General features: G+C 31.8%; 1 protein-coding gene across 1 annotated transcript in view; it reads right to left on the bottom strand.

Moving 5' to 3' along the window:
* Nucleotides 1-5,970: 5,970 nt before the first annotated feature.
* Nucleotides 5,971-25,035, bottom strand: part of LOC149911198 (solute carrier family 7 member 14) — a 64,797-nt gene continuing 45,732 nt past the window's right edge. Inside the window, exons 8-17 of the mRNA XM_090106544.1 lie at nt 24,242-24,366; nt 17,864-18,015; nt 14,063-14,127; nt 13,679-13,779; nt 13,034-13,174; nt 9,758-9,929; nt 9,329-9,456; nt 8,601-8,796; nt 6,683-6,787; nt 5,971-6,067 (exon numbers count right to left, since the gene is read on the bottom strand). Coding sequence (XP_089962670.1) covers nt 5,974-6,067; nt 6,683-6,787; nt 8,601-8,796; nt 9,329-9,456; nt 9,758-9,929; nt 13,034-13,174; nt 13,679-13,779; nt 14,063-14,127; nt 17,864-18,015; nt 24,242-24,366 — 1,279 coding nt within the window. The 3' untranslated portion in view covers nt 5,971-5,973. The remainder of the gene's footprint in view (nt 6,068-6,682; nt 6,788-8,600; nt 8,797-9,328; nt 9,457-9,757; nt 9,930-13,033; nt 13,175-13,678; nt 13,780-14,062; nt 14,128-17,863; nt 18,016-24,241; nt 24,367-25,035) is intronic.

Below are 25,035 nucleotides of genomic sequence, written 5' to 3'. Positions count from 1 at the left end.
TTCTTCCAGAGTTGTTATCAAGTGTAGGTAGTTATGCGATGTTAATAACAATGAAAAATCTCCTTTGTATCCCCAGAGCAGAATCCAGCGCATCTTTGTATTACACAATTATTAGATATACACTAACATGTAAGTAACAACAAGAATATTAACCTATATCTACTTACTTATAATTTTAATGAGATACAACAATGAATTAGATTATACAATTAGCAAATTCTTAATTAAAAAGCATTATTGTAAATAAAATTTGAGCAGTGACACATTACTAAAGAAATCTCTAACGGACAGACAGCATGGTTACAGAATTAACTGCTATGTTATAACAACATTTAATTATATAGATCTACATCTGTTATATTTTACGAGTATTTGTGGATTCTAAAGGGCATTTTAATTAAATTTTGTGCGGTTTTAATCGGAGCGGATTAAAATTATTTATTCGTATGTAAAATTTAGAAATAGTCGTCAATAAGAAATCCCTATATATCCCAAACGAGTTCATCTCTCAGCATTAAAATCATAAAACCCCTGAACTAAATGACAAATTCCAACTTTACCACTAATTGGGGTAACTATAACACGTTAAAATTTAATTGGTAAAACCATGACAGAACCGCTTTATTTTAAATACGTTATTATGTATAAAGGTAGAATAACTATGAATTTAATATTCATGTCCCGTTTCTGTAAAAGCCAAGGATATAAAATTTAAATATAATTTTGAAAGATGTAGTACTCACATTGCTATGCTATGACCACTATGACGACCCTATATGTGATTTAGCTATTATGAAAATGGTTACATAACCAACAATTAATTATACTTTATAGAGTTGCTAGATTAATTCGTTTCATTACCCTTAAGATTTAACTGCAGAAGAGATACGTGCTTTTTGGCATTAGTGAATCTTAAAAGACACAACCTAGGTCTTTATAATCAAAGTCTTAGTTATTCATTTATGTGAACCGCCTTAACGATAATAACTATCTAATAGGTAACGTATTATTTTTTAATCAATAGCATTTCCGAAATCGATAAATTCTTTATTCAAACACGAGTAACTCAGACTCAGTTTAAAATAACATTTCAGTATCTGTCGCAGTGAAATTGTATAATTTAGCCGTTTACAATTGTCATTTTCAAACGCTCGAGGCAAGGCTCGAGGCATAATGCATAATACTGTTAATTTTTAATCAGAAATTTTTGATTTGGATGAATTAGGTTAGGTTCGTTGTATTTATAACCACACCAAACAGGAGCCTCGTGGAGTTCCGTCGGCTCGCCGTGGACATTTGGAAAAGTATAGGTATTATTGATGTAAACTGACGACGCCGTTTGTAAACGGCGAAATTATACAATTTGTTTGCGACATATCGAACACTCGTAAAATAGAACGAAATACATCGATATTCACAAACATTTACTATACTGTAAGTATATTGAGAGCGTACTAATACATCTTATTACAATATTTTATTAGACCGGATTCATGCTAGAGTTAAAAGTATGTTTCTTCTTAACAAAGGTGGCTAAATCAAAAAATTTTGTATCGGCTATAGTCAATTACACATGAATCGCCCATGAAAAATGATTCTTTCATGTTCTTATCAAGTGAATTTTGATTTTAATAAGTAATCCATACTAATATTATAAATGCGAAAGTAACTCTGTCTGTCTGTCTGTTACTCAATCACGCCTAAACTACTGAACCAATTTGCATGAAATTTGGTATGGAGATATTTTGATACCCGAGAAAGGACATAGGCTACCTTTTATTGCGAAACATGTACCACGGGCGAAGCCGGGGCGGACCTCTAGTTTATTATAAATTGTGTTTTGATAGTAAGGAAAAGTAGTCTCCTCGTTCTGTTCAACAGTAACATAGATTGAACTACTATTAGATAGAACTACTGTTCTTCCTTCATTACGATGGAGTAGAGCATTTGTGCTATCGTTTTAAATTCTTAATTTCAGAAAATATGGTGTCAATATGTATTTGATTGATAAATTCATGGTCGCGACATTTCATAGTCAGGTCTTGGTATGTATAGGCAGTGGCCGATGTCCTTTTGGTGTATGACCTAATCACGCTTGTGTAATTTTACGATACAAATCCTGAACACTAGGTATATGAATCCGGCCTTGGTTATTAAAAAAAGGTACCTATTTCGGCGAATTAGCTGTTTATTACACGATTTGAGGTATTGATGTTGTATATTTCATCTTATTTAGGTGCAGAGATGCTTGTGCTTAAACAAATGTAGTGAGCTTTCAAACATTACTCCCATGCGACTGTACAAGCATTGCATGTAAAATAAATTAAATAACATTACAATGGTACGATTTGAGGATGATTATATTTATTCATGGCCTAATTAAATACATGGTTTAAGTAGATTTTTAAAAATGTAGAGTCTTCAATACTTACATTCAAATGTAGGTACCGTTTACCTCAAACGCTACCCTATTATCCTATTAAACAACAACAACGTTATAGTAAGGCCTATACGGATTTGAAGAATACAAACATCGAACATCTGACCCTACGTTGAATAAGAGTAGGTAGGTACTTAAATACGTGGCATAGGCGTGTTAAACGAAAAATATAGAAAAATTTGCCAGATATGTATACATATTTACAAGTATCATGACTGTATCAGTTCATTTTCATTTAAAATAAATGCGAAAATTAATCTTGCAAATCAATATATAGTTTACAATACCGACATATATACATATAAAAGGGTGTGTTACCTAACAAGCAAATCAGTACGAGACGTGACAGTCTAATACTATATTACTTAAAATATCACAATTGTGAGTTTCATAGAGGCGACTCTAGCCCCGCTCGGTAATACGTGAACATAGTGTTTTAAAGATAATTTTGTGGGTATACGTGATGTCGTACATTATTGTCTACTCCGATAACTAGAAAGTAGAAGTATTACAAGTTTAATTCAGTGAAGGAAAGATAATAAAGTATTTAATATTTATAAGACATGTATTTTTTGGCTATCCGAGGGGCGACATACAATTAATGTAACACTTTATTTGTATATAGATTGTTATATTACCTACATAATAGCCTGGTTTCCATAGAATATAATAGGCGAAATTAGATACGATTATTATGTAAAATTTTGACTTAAAAATTAAATAACAAAATCATATAATATTAAATTACGTATAAAATTTGATCATCCTTTTTTAATTTCAATATATACATAGATATAATATAATATAATGTTGATTATTTCAAAACTAACCTAGGCTGTATTTATTCAATTAGGCGCGAAAATGGCACTGATAAATAAAGCAAGAATTATATCAATATTCATAAAAAATGCTCAAAAGACAAATTACGCAGTCAAAATGTTAAAATTACAGTCAGAAATTTTGAAAAATGTCTCGTAGGATTGATAAGAAATATAAGCAAGTAGCTCTATTCCAGGAAATTCATTTGATATGTACAGATAGTGCGTCGAAGTACAGCAAAAGGACCGTAATATATATTTTATATATATGATATTCAGTTCCATTATTTAATATTGATAAGGATTAAAAATATAACATTTACAATCGACAAACGATTATCATACAATTATAATTTTTGATACAACCACAGAAAAATAATATATTTTGAGGGATGTAAAAGTAACAGTACTGTTATAAATAGATTAGAAAGAGTTCAATGTTATCGAAAATATATTGTTATTAAAGAAGGTTACAACCACAAAAATATTTGTATTGTAAGTTCGCTTTAACACCCCGATTTACATGTGTCTATTAAAATACGTTTACAATTTATCAATTGATTTAAATATTTTTTATGTTTCTGTTTAACTCTGAAATACTTTAAAATAATACTTTGCATTTTTATTGATAATAGTTTAATGTTCGATATCGAATTGTCTTTTACTCACAATTTTGTAAATGTGAATCGTCATAAGATAAATGCTATCGTCTCTTTTGACTCTTAAATTTTATTTAGTCCAAAATACCATTTTACAAGTAATACTTTCTCCCAAAACATCTCAAATCTAAAACGAACCAAATCACTCGTTCTCTTACACCTAGTATGCTTTCTTAACATTTCGTAAGCATACTTCAACCAATTTCTTTAAAATAAATATAATGGAATAAGTTCATAAAATAACTAACTATATTAAATATCATTTAAAATTATCTTTGTCATTTTTTAATTTAATAAAAATAATCTATCATTTACCCGTATCTTTTTAAAATAAATATACATTCCATTTCATAAATAATAAGTACCTTTAAACTGTATTTCTGGAATAAATATATCTCTTAAATATAAGTTAAAAATTAAATCGATTAATATCCCATTTAATAAACTTAGGGCTAATTTTTCAATCTTTGCTTAAAACTTATTCGTCGAATAACCTATAAAACTACCATTTCAAAATGTATTCTTATTGCCGGCAATTGAAAGTTTACAGGTGACATTTTAATAATATCGTGTAGGTAATACTTTATTGGACGAATAAGTTTTAACCAGGGATTGAAAAATCGGCCCTTATTATAACAATATTTATAGGTGATATAAATATAGAAGTAAAAACAAAAAGGTGTAGATATTTTATAGAATTTACTTCAGCTGTCTCTTTTTCGCTTACGATTATTGAATCGTGTGTCCGTTAGTTTGCCGTGTTTGAAAATGGAATGTTGTTGGCAACCCTCCTACACCTTTTTACTTATAATAAAATAGTAAACAACGATTTAAGGTAGGTAGTAATGTATGTTCTTCTATTTTCTTTAAGGTGTGAAGGTAACACACAATAAAGAAAATTGAAGAAGAAATAAACACCACTAAATAATTTTTTTAAACTTTATAAATAATTTTTAAACAAAAACTTTAATTCATTTGACTAGAACTTGACTAGACTATTAATTAAAAATAAACTTCTAGGTCTAAAAAATCTTTAATGAAAATCAGTCTAGAATATTTGTGCTGTTTTAACTAAAACTAAATAATTGTGTAAATCAAAATACCATAAAATACTAACAATATACGTAATAAATAGAACTTATCATAGAGAGCAGATGGAATATGTTATGTTTTAAATGCATGAAAGTGTTAAAAATTTCAACCCCTATAAATAAATAAATAAATAAATAAATGTCTTGATGTCTTCCGATGCTTTTGACTGTTCTATTTATTACGTAAAAAACTTTAATAACATAAATATACATTCATAAGATAACTCGTACTAATCCTATACAGTAGTTTTAAAATAAATAAATTTATAAAAAGGTAAAGGGTAAAATTCAATAGACCGATATCATACTGTGGGCTTATTGAATTCACGTCTGTACTATGAAAACTTTATGGAAATAAATATCTTGTTTTCGTAGGAATACCTGTTAAATCGAAATTAAAGACTTAAAACCGATTTTAAAGACTTTTCGACCACTTTTCAGTGATCGTTGGCCGTAGTCTGCCCGTACATAGTTTTTAATTTTTAAATATCAGGTATTCCTATGAAAACAAGAAAATATAGTGCCCAAAAATTAAAAAAAAAAAAAAAACAATATACCACTTAAAATTAAAACATGATCTATATATAGAAATTAAAAACGTTTTTACGAATTTTAAACGCGATTTATTCGTTATATTGTTTAAAATCCGTTCGAAAGTCTTCAATTTCTACATGTAACATGACGTTTAAAAATAATCAAACCAAGAAAATACTATGATTTACATAATTCATAAACACAAAGAGTCGAATAGACAACTCTTTTAAAGAAAAGAAATAAAAACTTCTAAAATAAGATAATTGGACACAAAATAACGAAATATCGCATCGAAAACTAATTTTAAAAATAGAATAAAAAAATACATAAGTATCAATTAATAACAAAACACAATTTTAAAACAACATAATTTGAATTAAACATAACGTTAAAACAAATTTAATTGTCTACTGCATAGCTATAGAAACAATTTAATCATCCCAGTTATCATAGGGCACGTCCGGGTAGGCCCAGGGCGGGCGGCTTGAGGTGTGCGATGTAGTGCTGTTGGTCTGGGCGTCATAGCTGGAAATAGAACTGAGTTATCAGTACAAGTTTAGAATTTAAGGAGTATAATATGTTTCAATAACTCACGCCCTGGAACCATAGACACAATAGAAAATCTATTGTGTCTGGGACCGATCGGGCCGCTTGGGGCTCAATGGGTTAAGAACATTTTGGCTGAGATATCACAATAGTTTTGTTATAAGTATTCATCGGATTATATGCACTAACAAAATTCCAAAATATGCATGCAAACATGCAAATGAATATAAGCTGATATCTAGTTATAAGCAATATAAAAAAGTGTAGCATAGTAACCATGAGAAAATAAATAATCATTGTTTATTTATTTTTATATATTATTGAATGATATTATTTATGATAATTCTATTCTAACACATTATTTAAGATTCATAAGTTATTGGTTATTGGTGATTAGGTATGCCTCGTTAAACACAGCCGTGATGCTCACAAAAAAAACCCAATCATCAAAAGTTGATCAAAAATATTTTCAGGTCAAGGTCTCTACCCTCTTTCATCACACCAACTTTAGATAAGTTTAAAAGAGTGACCAATTATCGTAGACCATAGTCTCCGAATAAAACATATATTTCAGAAAGATGCATTATATCGTACCGTGACTCCACTTGTTTGAAGGTAATATTGCCAGCAGTGCTCCGGCTGGTGGATTGCACCGGCTCCAATTCAGTTACATGCCAGCTGAGCAGAGGGTCGGGGAATCTGGAAGTAATTATTTGTAAGTGTTATTTATACGTACTTGAAAAAAAAAAAAAAATGTGTGCGTGTACTAGAGTACACACGTAAGAAGTGAAACTTCTTTATGACCTTATTTTTCAAAAAATAATTTACTATCTACAGTAATATTATAAAGAGGAAATCTTTGTTTGTTTGTTTGTTTGATTGATTGTAATGAATAGGCTCATAAACTACTGGACCGATTTTAAAAATTCTTTCACCATTCGAAAGCTACATTATCCACGAGTAATATAGGCTATATATTATCACGCTAAGACCAACAGGAGCATAGCCACGCGGGTGAAACCGCGCGGCACAGCTTGTATACAATATTACAGAAATACGTTAGTCTAACACGCTCGTCGTTTCGCTCCTTGCTACCTATTTAAATATTTACACCAGCCGCTGCTGCAACTCGCTCGCTTCGCTCGCTCGGCTCGTGCGGTAGTTCAAAAATCAAAAGTTAACCTAAGATGCTCGTCGCTTTGCTCCTCGCTACCTATTTAAATATTTACACCGGCCGCTACTGCAACTCGCTCGCTTCGCTCGCTCGGCTCGTGCGGTAGTTCAAAAGTTAACCTAAGATGCTCGTCGCTTCGCTCCTCGCTACCTATTTGAATATTTACGCCGGCCACTGCCGCGACTCGCTCGCTTCGCTCGCTCAGCTCGTGCGGTAGTTCAAAAGACCAAGGGAGACGCCAAAAAATTCGAGTTATATAGAGTTTTCAACTTATAAAGGATTTCGACTTAGGCGGATTTTGATTGGACATAAAGAGTTTGAGGTTTATTCTTATAAATATTGAATTCACAAAATCATAATTGAACACCAATCAAGCAAACACGTGTTAACGTGAGTCATAGATTTATTATCGTATACTCCTAAAATGTTTTCTAAGAAACAATACTGTACTTACATTGTCGGCAAGTTCTTAAAGGCGGTAACTTATTTTTGTTCGAACAATAGAGGTAATAAATATAAATTCCTAATGTCGAAATCTCGAAACAGTCAGAAATTAATGACGCACATAGTATATACATATTATGACAGAGGTTAAGCTTAAATAACTTGAAAAATAAATAACATGATCTCGCCCACGTGTTGGTGTTTTAAAAAATTCAATCAAAAACTGAGGTTAACTTTAAATACAATTTTAGAAAAATAAATACCACAATCAACATTCAAGTATTAGAAAAAATTGATACCATAATTCCACCCACGTGTTAGTGTATTGAAAAATACAATCAAAAAGTGAGGTTAATCATAAATAACTTAGAAAAATAAATACCATTATTACACCTAAGTATTAGAAAAATAGATGTAATTACTTATTTACTTTTTTTAGAAATTCACTGGAATTAGAATTAAAACAAACCCTTTGATTTTGCTGATCACTTTAATATAACATGTATAATGTATATAGTCACGAGTACGGCGTAACGCAAAAATGTCACGAGTACGGCGTAACGCAAAAATGTCACGCGCGCGGCGTAACGCAAAAATGTTACACAAAATTTTTGTCCACCCCCGATAAAGAAGTTTCACTTCAAAAAAGCAAAAGCGTATTCATAAGAGTAATTTGTAGCGTCTAGTGACTAGTCTGTATGTCTAAGAAGTTATCATAACTTTTAATTAAAACTTGTTAAAAGTACAAGTGTAGAGTCAAAGTCAAAGTTTAAAATATTGATGACATCAATAGATAGCACACGTAAATAAAATCGGCCAATGAAGCAGATGGTTTGCCACCAGGGCCTATCAGCGCTTGGCGCGGGTTGCACGGGTTGCAATAAAAGTACTTACTGGTCATTTCCGAAAGGTCCAGCTCCATCGCCTTGGAAGATGTTGCGGTCGCCAACTGGGTAGGATTGCGAAGGTCCAGGTAGCAGCATGGTGCGGTCGAGGGGGTTTGGTGGGGGAGGGGTCGGTTCAGCTTCCACGGGCGGGTTCGTCTCCAGTACCGAGTTCTTGATGCCGTATTTGAAGTACATGATCAGGCCTGGAAGCAGTGGTGTGTTAGTTTGGTGAATAAGAAGGTGTTGTTAGTTTGGGGTAAGTACTATAAGTAGTACATTTTGTTAAACTGTATTGTATTTGTTGTTGTTTGTTGTTTTTCGAGAAAAAAAATAGTACCTAATCTTATCCTCTCATTATTTTCAATCTCATTATCTCATCTTTTAAAAAAATCCCGATTAATAGATAAATTGCCGATTATGCCAATAATTAAATTAAGACATTTGAGATTTAAAAAAAAATATTATAGGAATCTGAATTTGAGAATGATAACGAAGCATTTAGGTTCATTTTTCTTATATTCAAGAGACGTATTTTAATTGATTTAGAGAGAAAGAACGAAAGATGGAAATGTTTATATGGTAACACAAAAAAGATAAGAAAAACAAAGAAGATACAATTTACAGCATCGAAAGTCTAAACCAAATTACACAGTTCAAGAAATTTAGAACAGCAGTTAACGATCAATTATTATTATAACATACCTAAGTTCATAAATAGAATTGAAACATTCAAACCTAAAGTCATCCAGACAGTGAATCGCACGAGGGTCAGAATGGATAGGTTGAGGATCAGATAGATGTTGACGATCACAGCGATGGCCGGCACGAACGGGACTCCAGGGGTCATGTAGATCAGCGCTTGACTACAACCATAAAAATGATTCAATGTTTAATTGCATAAATGGGAGAACGTAAAATATTGTGAAAAGCGGCAGTAATAGATACATATCTCTTCATACATAAATATTGGTAAAATTAAATATGTACAAACTTAAAATTGAATGCAAAGTTGTTAATTCTGCATTTTAAAGTTGTTTGTTAAAGCGGGTATTCATTTACAAAATAGAGATAACTTTATGTATTTACGTTGAATACAATTATGATGGAACTCTACATAAATAGATTAAAACTGTTAAGAATACAAAATACGTTTTTATCTCTTACCGGTTCTGTGGTTTACGCGAAATGATCAGAAGGATGGTAATAATCGCCAAAGCAAGCAGCACCATGACTACAGCAGTGAAGGTGGAGGATCCAGGGCTGGCGTAAGCAGCCAGGAGGTCGAACACCAGGACGAGCCCATACATCACACCTACAGCCTTGATGACGAACATTCCTGGAAAGATAACCTTACTAAGGAAAATAATTTTCTCGAAAAGTGATTCCTAAGTAACGAATCGAAAATAGAAACCGCTTCGATTTAGCAAACCTAATTGAAAAACTGGAAAATTAAAAATATGATGCCTAGATGTACAAATAAAATGAAAATAAATAAGCGATACTCGGTTGATAATGAAAAGTTCAAAATTCAAATTCATATTCGTTTATTCAATAAAGTTAGATCTACAAAAAAATATTCTTATCAGTTTTACTGAATGGCAATCGTTTTATTACTGCGTATTTAAAAGAAACAAACCAAAAGTCCTTCTTTATAACGTATACATAATGTATGTGAAATTTTATAAGTTTGAAAGTAGTTTCCCTCCTGAACGTAAACGGAGCAGATAGACCATAAAAGAATAGAGATAACTGATAAGCAAGAATAACAAAGCTTGGCGCAGACATAACTTTACACAAACATACGGATGAGAAGTTTAAACGCAATGTTTAATTTCACTGCGATCGCTTGTTTTAATAATTAATATGGGCAAGTTAGTTACTCACGTATAAAAATCAACATTTAAGAAACTGAAACGAAAATTATAGACCTCAATTCTTTCTGGAAATTTCAGTGTTCAAAAAACAACAATGAAATAAAAAATACTCGCTCTGAGCTTTTTATTTCATCCGTTTGAACAGAAAAAACTTATTCAACGTAACCCTGAAGGAAACCTCGTCGTTGTATAGCAGTGCCTACCCAATAGGCAAAGTTTTAGAAGAATTGCGAATTTACTTTACCTTAGAATTTGCTCATTTTTATTCACAATAATGTACACTTTTTTATGAAATTCTTGGAGCGTTATCACAATTTTCAAGTTACTAGTTATAATAAATTTGGTGTAGAGATTATTTAAGTGTTTTTGTAGAGATTATTAATGGTGGATGGTTATTGGAATTTTAATTAAATTTGTTTATAAATAAACTACGGCTGTTATCTATGGTTTTATTCGTGTTTTACTTCGGTACCTACTAACTAATTTGTGTAACAAACTGCTACCAATTACTCTTTTTCATTTATAATTTTAATTTAAATTGGTTACAGACATTCCAATTCAAACTGAATTATTTATTTATGCAACAAGACTTTTTTCAGCGCCTTTGGAACGTCATATTACACAGCAATTAGGATCCAATCGTTCAGAAAGATGTTTCTTCAGAGATGAGTAGAAGTTATTTTAAAAATATAAACGAGCGAGATCTATTGTGATCGTCAATAGCTATTATTTCCTTAGCTCAATAATATTGGTATAAGATTTGTAAGTTCACCTTTTTATAAAAATTATTCTTCTCGTTATCAGGGCCCGTAGACAAAGTAACAACTAAAAAACGATAACGAAGTTAGAAAAGGAAAAATGTATGGGATTGACATTAGATAGACCACGTGATCTAACGCGGCGTATGTCAATCCCATACATTTTTGCCTCATATTCGCGTAGAACATCGTGGGTTGTAATATCGGCAGGATGTTGTCTTTTGTTGTTTGAGCCTAGCGTAGCGAAATTTTAATAACTTGCTTGTGACCTATTATCTTCTTTTTATTTTTTATTCTTGTTACCTATCGATTTGCTAAAACGGCACTGAATTTTTAATAAGCGAGCGTAATCTCTTGAAATTATCTATTCGATATATTATGCCCCTTTAACATCTACGGTCGATTAGAAATCCTTCAAGCAAAATTAACTACACCTAAGTAGTCAAGATCATGAAGTTCGTAAAGGTAAACACAAAGTGGAAGTGCACTTTATGAATTAATAAGGTATTAATGAATGCCTTATTACGGCTCCAATTATCTCAACTCCACTTAGTTATACAAGTGTTAATTAACTGCTTAATAGTTATTGGCACACTGTATTGTACGTTTACATATTGTATTTCAGACTACGTAATTGAAATTATTAAATTATTCGTCATATCGGACTCTAAATGAAACAGGGATCTATTTTATTTAATTAATATTTGTGAATCGATATCGATTGTATTCAACTCTATTAATAATTGGTTTAGACTTCAGAAACTACATTTTGAACGCTAGTTATTACATAAAAATAACTACGTTTAAAAAAACCGACTTCAAATACGGAAAAGTAAAAAATAAAAAAGATTTGATATTAATAATTACTACATATTATTTAGATGTGCTATTCATAAAATCATAATACTGCGTAGGTAGTATATAGTATATATATAGTATATATAGTAGGTATAGTAGTCATTTTGCAAAACGAGACACTTGAAACATAATGTATTAAAGAATTATTGTACCACGTATCAATTATAAAAGATAAATGGCTATTACTTTGTCACGTTAAAAAATGGCGCAGGATAACTACGTGTTTTTTACTTTATTAATGAACTGGGATCGACTTCCCAGAACCTAAAAATAGAGCTATTTCCGTAGCATAAAAACGAATATGAATTCAAGAATTCCTGGAATAAAATAGACTGGAATAGAATAGTTTTTAATTGGCAGTACTTACCTATGTATTTTACTAAATTTAAACAATATTCAGAAATTAAAGACTTTTTACCGAAATTCAAACGATTAATTTCAAATAATGAAGACTAAATCGCATTTAAAACTTACTAAACAATATTTTTCACCAACCCAAAAATGTATATATACTTGAGCGTATATAAAAGTCTCTGCGTGTTGGATTTGTGTCCCCACGTAAGCCTTCCCAAGGACCGGGTATTTACTATTTTCCTTCTAATGATACCCGTGTTATGGAGACACTTAATTATTTATTTATTATAAGGTACCTTACAGCTAGTGATACAATTTTTTAAATGAATAGATACTAAGATGCGCCACTTAATAGGTAGGTACACCAATAGGTACCTAGTGATGTACGTATGTGAACAAAGACTCATAATCTTATATATAAAAATGAATCGCAAAATGTGTTGGTAAGCGCATAACTCAAGAACGGCTGAACCGATTTCGATAATTCTTTTTTTATTATATTCCTTGAAGTACGAGGATGGTTTTTATGTAGAGAAAACGTAAGTACCACGGGCGAAGCCGGGGCGGACCGCTAGTAAAAAATAAAAAGGACGTACCACTTTGTTCAGTAGCCGGGCCACAGTCCACCCAGGGCAGGAGGCCAGGGCAGAGGTAAGACATCGCGAAGAGTTGACGGTACACCGCGTCGAAAAAGCGTTGGCATCTGGAGACTCCTCCACAGCCACCGGGGACAGCTCCTTGTAGGAATTGGCATTTAAAATAGCGAATAAAGGTAATAATCAATTAAGAATTATGTTAGTTGCACAGCAATTAGAATTAGGTAAAATAGTAGGTACCTAACCTACCTATTTCTTAATAAGAACATTGAAAACAACTCTATAATTAATAGTTAAAATAAAATCCACATAATACCTAGTTGTACCTAGATGCTATTTTATTCTGTCTTAAATATGGAAAGAATGTTTAATCCGCTTAGTGAACGTTTATTTCGCTCCAGCTGTGTTTCGTAAACATGATTAAATAACAACTACTTTCCGAGAAAACGTAGTATACAAATATTTACAGATCGTCAATAATAAGTAAAATAAAAATTATATTTATACAGGTATCAAATATTTGTTAAACATTTAGCGTAATAGCATAAGACTGAAAGAATACAACATAGGCATATCATAAAATACGCGTTTCTGTGAATCTTAAAAAGTTTAAGAGCGTCTAATCCACTAATCGCGTAAGCTTACCATAGAACTTGTTTTCCGAGTTGGAATTTACAAGAAAAGTGTCATCGCGGCCGTATTCCTCGCTCTCGTCTCCGGGCAGAGTGTCATCCGAGTCCGGTGAGCTGTGAACACACTGAATCGCTTAGGGGAAAAAAAGGAAATGAGTACAAATATTAGGTGTCGGCCGGCCTTTCGCGGTGCAAATTACATACTTAATGATTTCGCGGTGCAAAAATATTTTGCAGTGAAACTTCTTTAGGCGTGTTGAGAGTAAAATCAAGATCCTGTCATGGCAATACCGTCACATCATGGAGTAAGTAAGGCGACGATTTTGCTATCTTTGAATCTTGTCAAAGAAGTTTCACTTCTGACACGTGTGCTCGGCGCATACGCTATTTTTTTTACCTGCGCGTTACGCGGCGGACCATGACGCGTTGGGCCGGTGGCATGATGTGGGTCTGGTTGGTCGCCTGTAAATAAATTTCATGTAATTACTGAATATTTTTGGTTTCGTTTCACAGCGATAGTGACATCATTAAAAGATACCCACATTATTTGTGTAGGTTTCATTTATATTTATAAATAAATAAAAAATATAACAAATATAATAGAAAGTTATAAACCTACACATAAATACATTTTTATAAACTGCTATTTATGAAAACGTCGTGCTTTAAATGCTTATTTAAGTATGGGTTCATTTAATTGTACTTGTACTTAAAATAAAACACGATGATCAATAAAATCCACTAATTCAATACTATCTGAAAACCATTAATCATAGTTTAGTTAAATAACTACAATCGAAATGTTATTATTGAAACGTATCATGGATTTATCGTTATTCAATTGAAAAGATAATTTGTGTTGAGCTTATCGTGTTTGTAGTAATTATGAGTAGGTGTTATCTATTTGAATTCAAAGTCTAGTCAATTTAGCCTGATGGTTTTAAAGCACGAATTTCTAGCTTTGTTAATAGAAAAAAATATAACTGATTACTTGTAGTATTCTGGAGATAGGTACTGTTTATCGGTATCTTTTTAAATAGTAACATTTTCTTTTCAAAGCATAACAGGAGCTTAAGTAACTTGTAATGTTTTAAATGTCTGTTTGTTAAATTTTGCATTTTACTCGCAATGAGGGGCGAAAGCTTTTAAGAAATAACACTGAGTGTAAAGCTGTTTCAAGACTAGTTTGAACCAGCGGCATCACTTGCTATTTTCTAATTCAGACTATTAGAATCTCTACCTAATAAAAATAAGATCAGTTGTGAAAGGGTTATAATTTATAAGCACATCCATACATTCTTACAACTATTCGCCTGTGAAAATGAAAATGAAATGAAAATATATTTATTTCATACACACAGTTTTCAATTACAGGAAATGGATTAGTCCTCCTAGTAAGTTTACAAAAACCTGTGTCAGGAGGACTCGCTCTTCCTTAACTAAAGTTTACAAATATAATATGTGTGCAGATGTATGTTTGTGAGTGAGTCAGTGAGTGAGTGTGTGTGTATGTTTGAGCTATTAAAAATGAAATATAGGTATATAATAATAGTATCTACTAGTAGGATGATAATCAAGATTATGTTTGAGATAATTTATAACTAAGTCCAGAACGGAGGTAGCCAGACCCCTCGCATTGCATTTGGCGTTTGTTTTGCTTTGAATTATTCACAAAGACCGATTTGAAAATGTTGGTCAGACTGTCTATTCTACTTCGCTTTTGTTCACACTTCATTCATTCAAGTTCGTGATTTGTTCGTAATGAATACATTCGGTGATTGGAATGGAAAACAATTGGTTTATAAGATTAGGAGAAAATCGTATGCAAATTAACAGACACAATGTAACAGGTATTATATTATGTATACGTATAGCTTTACGTATGAATTGATTATATGTCTGATATGAATATGATAGACGTTTTTCCCATTATGTTAATTAGAACATAGATGCACGTCTAACGTCGAATTGTTATCAGCCATTCGTGAACTAATAAAATGATTGTGTTTTTATTGTCCTATTATTTCATTAGAGACCTATTTATTGATCGTAAATAAATTGTAAAATATTATGAGGCGAATTCAGTTGCACCTGTTTTATCTTAAGGTATCTACGATAAAAAATAGTGGTCTAAACTATAAATAGCCATAGCTAATGCTTGTTAACATTAATTGTATTATCCGATGGAAGCGAAAAGATTTTCTCCGCCACAAAATAAAGAAAGACGGCTTACCCAGTTTCTTAATTATGGATCCGGAAAATAATTTAAAAAATAAGATTAAATAAACATGATGCGTCATGCATGTCTATTATATTATACTTTATAATATGTAGGTACTTGTATTAGTTGTGTAATTAAAATTATAAATTATGTTGAATAATTTTTTCACAAAGCTCTTTAGCGCTGGTTCGAAAATTCATCATTCATCTTTGTTAACTTATCTTCTAGAGACGAAATAAACCCACCAAATATAATATCTTTTAACACAGCTACTAACTTTGTACGCAAACAAAATACTAGTTGAAAAAAAAAAAGATCTATTGCTTATTCTGAAGCTGTTCTACAATAACGATAGCTTGCAGGTACCATAATATCATTCTTATAACGCATCTCTGAAACTATTCTTGGGCATATCTATCAAACAAGATGTTATGAATCTTTTGTTAACTTTTTCCAGTTTTCTTTCAATATTAGGTAATTTATTCTTCAAAGACGATAGAAGGCAGTTTAAAATCATATTTTCTATGAAACCTAGTTAATTTTAGCCGTTCACGTATAAACTTTAAGGCTATAGAGCCATTATACATAGCGGTTTAATAAAACTAAAGGGCTCGTATAACTTTTAGGTTTCATTGATCGACCTAATGTGGCTATTATCGATAAGCACGATCGACTTTCTCTCGTCTTATTGCCAAGTTAAATTGTAACAAATCGGACGATCTGAGGAACGTCACGTTGGAAAGACATTGGGCACTCAGTAATGTTCTTCGACCACGCTCGACTAATAGAGTATTCTTGTAAACTTTCCCAGTGCATGAGCTCTAACTAATACCGAACTATCCAGAGCGCGGCTTAAAAAAGCTTACGCGGTATCCCTTAATTGCTATCCGTCTCGTGTAAACTTCATCTCAATTTAAATATAACGTAAATGCTAAAGTAAAACGAAATACTTACAAGTTTTTATCTGTAATTCTGTATTTTGTTGAGCTAGTGATGAATTTTAATGCCTTTAAAAACTTCGCATTCACTTATTGAAGCTGAAGCTAATAATCTCGCGATGCAGTTGAAGTTAGAATGAGTTAGTACGAAACTAGTGAAATAAACGATTTAATTCAAGGTTGAACTTTTGAATGAAATGGTTTTTGTTTCGTTGAGAGAAGATGAATAAAATCTTATTTTTAGTGGTTAATTATGTATAACTAGCTGTGCCCTGCCATTTTACACGCAGTGTTCCACTCCTGATGGTCTTAGCGTGATGATTCGTTCCTTACTCGATAAATGTGCTATCTAATACCGAAAGAATTTTTCAAATCGGACCAGTAGTTCCTGAGATTAGCGCTTTCAAACAAACAAAAAAACTCTTCAGCTTTATAATATTAGTAAATGGTCTCAGATCCGAACATAAGGCGAAATTCAACGGCGTGATAATAGAATGAGACCAATTTTATAATTAATTTAGTCTATTAAAAAATGTATTAAAAATGGGTTGACTGGGAAAATCCTGGACAGGACATTTTTAATGAATTAAAATTTTTTTATTTATTTTTATTTTTTATTAATTGCAGTTTCGAGATAATAAAACAATTTTGTAATAAAACAGTGTTGACATAATTTTTTTTTTCATCATCCTATCAAGTGAAAGTAACTGGCCGACATATTATTACCTGTTTATACCTGCCAACCTAGCCGTTTGTCCCGGTAAATATTAGAAAACTATGACTGCACATTCTGTAGGTTTCATACTTTAAGTCTATTATATTTTTTTTTATTATCTTGATACTGCAATTAATTAAAAAAAAATGTTTTTTTTTAAATTCATTAAAAATGTCTTGTCCAGGATTTTCCCAGTCAACCCATTTTTAATACATTTTTTAATAGACTAAATTAATTATAAAATTGGTCTCATTCTATTATCACGCCGTTGAATTTCGCCTTATGTTCGGATCTTAGACCAAAAGATTTAAGTTTACTTACAACAAAGGTTGTTTCTTGTTGTCCGGACGCGGTTCCCTCAGGGTCGACGGGAGTTCGCAGACTTTGCGGCAGAAGTTCGATGAGATTGGTCGAATGCGGTTGGTAACGCAGGATCAGGACACAGGTCGACACCAGAGTGTACGCCAGAAGAGTACCTGGGAAAATACTTATATTAAGAAACTTTTTAATGAATGCAAATGAAATTAATGAATTAAAATGTTTATAGTATACATCATTTTAATTTTGAAAAGCTCAGTTGCTTCACGTTGTTTTTTGGAATTTATCCGTTCTATAATACATGTATAGGTAAATATTAGGGATGTAACGATACATGATTTTGCCGATACGATACCGATACCGATATTTGTGGTAATGTATCGGCGATACCGATACCGATACCGATATCGATGGCTTGGTAGAAAAATAAATAGTGAATTATGCATAAAAAAATACCAACATTTAACAGAGACAACTGTTAATCGTATTCTTTTAAATAAAAATGCCAAATCAAAAAACAACAAAACCATTTATTTTAGTATTATTATTTTACAAAGTCAGTTAAACTTTAAGTAATACACATACAATCAGTACCTAATAAAAGCTTACTATTGGTAGAGTTTTTTCAGAAAACAAAGTGCGCACGCGGCCTCCCGCATCGTTCATTGGGCGCGGGTTTTTGAATTTTTTGATATCAAAAAAATTGGTTGTTTGTAAAGTAGGTTTACGATCGAGATGTTTACGTACGTGATAACATAATGCAGTGGCAGCGTTCGAGATGAAACGGGAGATCGGTCCGTCTCTCTCTCGTTATACCTGCGTTCGCGCTCGTGAGATTTTGGTGTGACACAAGTTTATGAACATGTCACCCGACTAAAACGATTTTAAAAACGTTATCACGTTAAAAATTTAAAAAATTCAAAATTATTTATTTCTTTCCTTTACATAAACAAAGGAGATGGTCCAAAAATGTATGGACCAAAAACCCAGAGTCGATTTAGACAAATTGGGTATCATTGGCTTTATTATATTGCACAATTTACCCCACCGAAAAATTAATGCCCAAAAAAGTCATTTTAGTATAGTTGGTTTTTTGATATACTGTTCCTCTTGCTATTTCGGTTAGAGTCCGGGCTGTCTGGCTGGTCGCAGTGGTTGCGTTCTTTAGTGCGCATCTCATCTGCACAGGATAATTTCCTTAATTTAAAGTCATTTTTTAACGCGTAATTTTTAATATTTTGCCTTTAGATAGATCCATCAGACATAATTTTTTTATTGCAAGACGTTTTTTTCGTTGTTAAATAGGTGCCAGACGCAATTTTTTATTTCGTTTTTATAAAAAATTCAAATTATTTTAGAATGTCTGTAAATTTCATATTATTTTCTTCAAACATAACATAATCTAAAATTAATTAGCCAGACGCTAATTCGATTGTTAAGTATTAAATACGTACAAATAAAAACGTAGTGAAAGTAGGTAAGTATAACAATTTGATGATTGTGTATATGGAGAGATAGTTTAAAGTGCAAGAGAGATAGAAAGGGTCGGCCGCGAAAATTAAATAACAATAAAAAATAACTTTTTTTTTCGAAAATATAAGATACATAGAAATTGAATTGTTCCTACTCTAGGATTCCCTGTGTTGTGGGAACAAGTACCTTCCATTGGTACATTTTATTCCTTAGGCTAAAAAATAAACTATTAGGGTACATCAACAATCTTCTATACAAAACAATTTTTTTATTACTTAACTATTAAGTTAAGGGTTTAAATGAAAACAGCGATTACATAAACTTATTTATATTGTTTCCAATAGCACATTGCCTAATACCACACATTACACACCGCGTACAAGAAGAAAAAGAACCACAGACAAAATACAGTGTTGCCAATACAAGTTAAATTTTCTAATATATATCTAATATTAACTAGCGACCCGCCCGGCCCTGGCTTTGCACTGGTGCAATGCTGATACTAAATACACTATAGAAAAACTGTGAACGTTGAATATAAAAACATAGCGGCCCGCTCCGGCTTCGCACGGGTATAAAATATATAGCCGGGCGACCGGCTGGTACCGCCGCAAACGCTACGTCCCGCAATTTTTAAATCTGTAATATCTTCGAAAATATTCACTTAAATCATACGGTGTAAAAGGCCATATAGATCTATATTAAATGAACAATGTATTCAAGGTCTTTAATTGGTTAAGGATTAATGCTGTATTGGTTAAAATCGCTTCGAAAATTAGCCATTATTTGTCGTAAAAAGTAAATGACAAAAAAAGTTATTGTGGGTTATCCATAAGAGATAGACATATACCATCACGGACTTTTCTGTAGACCTTTTCAATGTGTACTATAGTTAGTACATTATTTTGATAAAACTCGTAGGGTGCCTGCGTTTGCACTGTAAGTGGAAAAAATGTAATTATTTACGAAATCACATTAGAAACCTCAAAAATAACAGTACTTCTCCACTATTTAATGGATGTTATTATACATATAAACCCCCCACTTGAATCACTCTATCTATTTAAAAAAACCACATCAAAATCCGTTGCGTAGTTTCAAAGATTTAAAGAGACATAGGGACAGAGAAAGCGACTTTGTTTTATACTATGTAGTGATGATGATAACAATATTAATTCATTAATCTTAATTCTTAATATATGTATATACATAAATCTCGTGTCATAATGTTTGTGATTTGTCCTCAATGGACTCCTAAACCACTTAACCGATTATAATAAAATTCGCACACCATGTGCAGTTCGATCCAACTTGAGAGATAGGATAGTTTATACATGTAGGTACCATACAGGCGAAGCCGGGGCGGACCGCTAGTATACCTATATAAATTCATGCTAACTACTTTAGTTAAATTCAATACAAACTTAAACATGCGAGTGTGTGTGTGTTCACGTGTGTGTGTCGTGTGTGGTGTGGTGTGTGTGTGTTGTGTGTGTGTATGTGTGTACATCAATATTTAAACAAACTTTCTAGTTGTTTACAGATGATGGAATATTGGAAAACAATAACAATTCCTTAGACGGCTTAGACGATAACATAAATAATTCTGACAGTGAGAGGGAAGATGATGATGATGATGATTATGAAGATGGCTTTTTAAATTTAACAATGTAATTGTTTAACCTTCATTGATATAGTTTTTATTTCATTCTTTTTAATGTATGGTAACTTTAATTTATTTTTCACTTTTATGTTTTTTTTTTTTCATTTTAACTTTTTAATTTATAAGAACAAGTGTAAATAATATTGTATTCTTGCAATTATTTCCTGTCGCATAATTAAAATACACTAGCTGATGAGCTGCATGCTTCATTACTTTGTTTTATTTATACTCATTTTTTAATACTTAACAATCGAATTAGCGTCTGGCTAATTAATTTGAGATTATATTATGTTTGAAGAACATAATATGAAATTTACAGACATTCTAAAATAATTTGAATTTTTTATAAAAACGAAATTAAAAATTGCGTCTGGCACCTATTTAACAACGAAAAAAACGTCTTGCAATAAAAAAATTATGATTGATGGATCTATCTAAAGGCAAAAGATTAAAAATTACGCGTTAAAAAATGACTTAAATTTAAGGAAATTATCGTGTGTAGATACGATGCGCACTACTAAACGCAACCACTGCGACCAGCCAGACAGCCCGGACTCTAACCGAAATAGCAAGAGGAACAGTATATCAAAGAACCAACTATACTAAAATGCTCACTTGTCAACGTTGGTAGCTCCTATACGAATATCCATGGGGTATAACAGTTATAGGGTAATAAAGTATATTATATGGAAAAATCATGAGTAACTTGTTATTTTTACCACTTTACAAGACATGTCAATGTAAGTTTGTGTATGTGTCTGCATGGGTGTGTGTGTGTGTTTGTGTAGCTCATTGTACAGTCAACCGCAGAAAGATTTGATAACAAAAATAGACATTTAATGATTTAGATTTTTTGGACACTTATTAGTTCCTTTTGGTGTAACATCTTTTTACGGTTGACTTTACCTGTTTTGTCTCATATTATTTTTCAGTTATTTTTATTTATTAAAAAAAAAGAAAATCGTGGGAAACATATTTATTTATTTCAATTATTTAGGCTCCGAAACTACTGGACCGATGGCGATGGAGAGGGCTTGGAGTTTCCCTCCGTGATCGAATTAGGAATGAGGAGATCCGGAGACGAACCAAAGTCACCGACATAGCTCTCAGAATCCCAAACCTTAAGTGGCACTGGGCGGGGCACATTGCTCGCAGGACCGATGGCAGTTGGGGCGCGCCGCGAATCGGAGGACGTAGTGTTGGTAGGCCCCCCACAAGGTGGACCGACGATCTGGTGAAGGTCGCGGGTAGCCACTGGATACGGGTGGCACAGGACCAATCGCGGTGGAAAACCTTGGGGGAGGCCTATGTCCAGCAATTGACGTCCTTCGGCTGATGGATGGTTTAATAGTATACTGCTGTTGTAAAAACTGGTAAAAATAACAAGTTACTCATGATTTTTCCATATATAGTTTGTTAGCCACACTCATACCCCATGGATATGGGCATAAATTTTTCGGTGGGGTAAATTGTGTAATATAATAAAGCCATTGATACCCAATTTGTCTAAATCGACTCTGGGTTTTTTTTTGGACCATCTCCTTTGTGATTGGAACACTCCTAGTAAGCAAATAAAATGCTTGTGTCAGGAGGTTCCGCTTTTCCTTAACACTATTACAGAAACAGAAATAAAACAATATGAATGAATACAATGCAAAAACATAAAAGAAAAGAAAGAATTTAATAAAAAAATATCGGTATCGGTTGATTTATTATCGGCGATACCGATATATCGGCTTGCCGATATATCGGCCGATATATCGGTATCGGTATCGGTATCGTTACATCCCTAGTAAATATGTATTATGTTACTATATTATGCTTTAGGTAATTCGTTAAACTGTTTAAAGGACAGGATAGGACAGGTAGGATAACTAAGCCACTTAAATGAGTTACTACATTAGGGAAATACAAAATGAACACCTTTAAATATAATCTCGTATATTTGGATGCTCTTTGCATTTCTGCGCAGAATTGTGGTTTTCAAAATCGATGTAAATATTTATAAGTACCTACTCATTCATCAATAAGTACCAATCAGTAATAAATACATTTTGAAACAATAATTATTCCATTTAATTGCATTAACATACTTGAATCGTAGTTAGTATTCCTGTATCGACAATAGTGCACTAATAGCTTTTAAGTTTCAATTGCTGGTTTTGATATATTATTTGGTAACGGTTATAGGCATCGGAAATGGACTTAAAATTAAATTGTTCGCAAATTTATTGTTTTGGTTATAATTTCCATGTTAATACTAAATAGAGAATGTATTTTTAGTTGAAGTGTACTCATTAAAGTAATCCTCATATAATGAGGTACATGCGATTTTGCATACATTTCCTATAGTTTCACTAATCGATGTTTTTGTTAACTAATTGGCTGGTGAGCTTTTAACGCATACGCTAACGACTTTCCTCTAAAGTCTAAATCGAGATGGTTTATTAATTGTTTTTTGATATTATTCTATTTAAAAAGTAGCTTAAAAGGCTACACAGAATACGGATTAAATCACCGTTATTTAATAATTGATTTGCAATAACTATTTGAATGGCTTATTTTTCATATGATATCAGAATTACCTAGTATTCATTCTAATACTGTAGAATTTAGATTATAGAATATAAGTTGACAAAAAGTATCGTTTTTATTCGTAGTTACGTAAAACTGGACATGGATTTATAATTACATCAAAGCGCAATATTAATTGCATTATAAAATATTAAATTATTTTATATTATGGTATATAAATTTGATTAATTTTATATAAATAAAAGGTTCCGTGTTTTAATTGTATGCTTTGATATTATATACCGAATACTTTTCAATTATGTATAGTTAATTAATAAATAAATTCATATTTAACCTTTCCCAATAAATTATTTTTATGAGTAGATAGGTATTTGAGTAATGAAATAATGAAAATATTGGCGTTCAATTTATGCGGTAGTAGATTTTAATTTAGGCACAACTGCGTATAAGGTAGGTACTTGGTATTTATTGTTTATTTAATCTAACTTAATGACTTAATTACTTACGTTTATTAAAGAAGTAAATCACAATATTTAGGGACCAATAATCATTCTGTTATTTTTCACCCTACCTTTTTACCTCGCCGTACCGTCTCACATTAAAAATTGTTTTATGCAGATAACAGATAAAAATGTATTTAGGTACTTAAATAATAAGTTTGTAAAAATTAAACATAAGTTAATTAATATAAAATTTATAATAAAATCATTTACCAATGCTCATCATCTCAACAAGGACCTCCAGTTGAATCATGAGGGCCACCACAGAGGCAACGCTGCCTCCGCACACCGTAGCGAACGCGGGAGTACCAGATGTTTCCGAAATAACCGCCAATTGCCTGATAAATAGAAGAATATTATAAAATATATTATTAAATACATTATAATAAAGACTGTGAAATAATTTCACTCGTAAAAATAAAAATGAAATCAACCAGGAAAACAAACATTGTTGCTTAAAATTAGGGATGTAACGATACATGATTTTGCCGATACGATACCGATACCGATATTTGTAGTAATGTATCGGCGATACCGATACCGATACCGATATCGATGGCTTGGTAGAAAAATAAATAGTGAATTATGCATAAAAATTAAAAAGTTACCAACATTTAACAGAGACAACTGTTAATCGTATTCTTTTAAATAAAAATGCCAAATCAAAAAACAACAAAACCATTTATTTTAGTATTATTATTTTACGAAGTCAGTTAAACTTTAACAGCCGTACAAATAAACGAGTTATAACATTTTATGCAAAGAATAAACTAAGAATATGGAAAAATCATACAAATAAACACGAAATAAATGTAACCTAGTATAACTTCGTAATAAGTATTCATACTAATGCTATTCCGTCCTTATTACGGCTACCACTCTAGTATAAGTCTGACATAACCGAGTTATAACATATCTTTTAGTACATTGTGCTGTGTTTTACAAGTTTTAGAAGCAATTTTCAATCTAAATTTGAGATAATAGCAATGAGAGTAATACGAGAAGTA

The sequence above is a fragment of the Colias eurytheme genome, chromosome 1 (assembly GCF_061535395.1).
Source record: "Colias eurytheme isolate Ceu_HAF_F1 chromosome 1, ilColEury1 Martin Lab GWU primary, whole genome shotgun sequence".
Classification (NCBI taxonomy): domain Eukaryota; kingdom Metazoa; phylum Arthropoda; class Insecta; order Lepidoptera; family Pieridae; genus Colias; species Colias eurytheme.
Note: the sequence above shows the minus strand (reverse complement) of the source record. Positions and strands in the feature narration are given on the sequence as shown.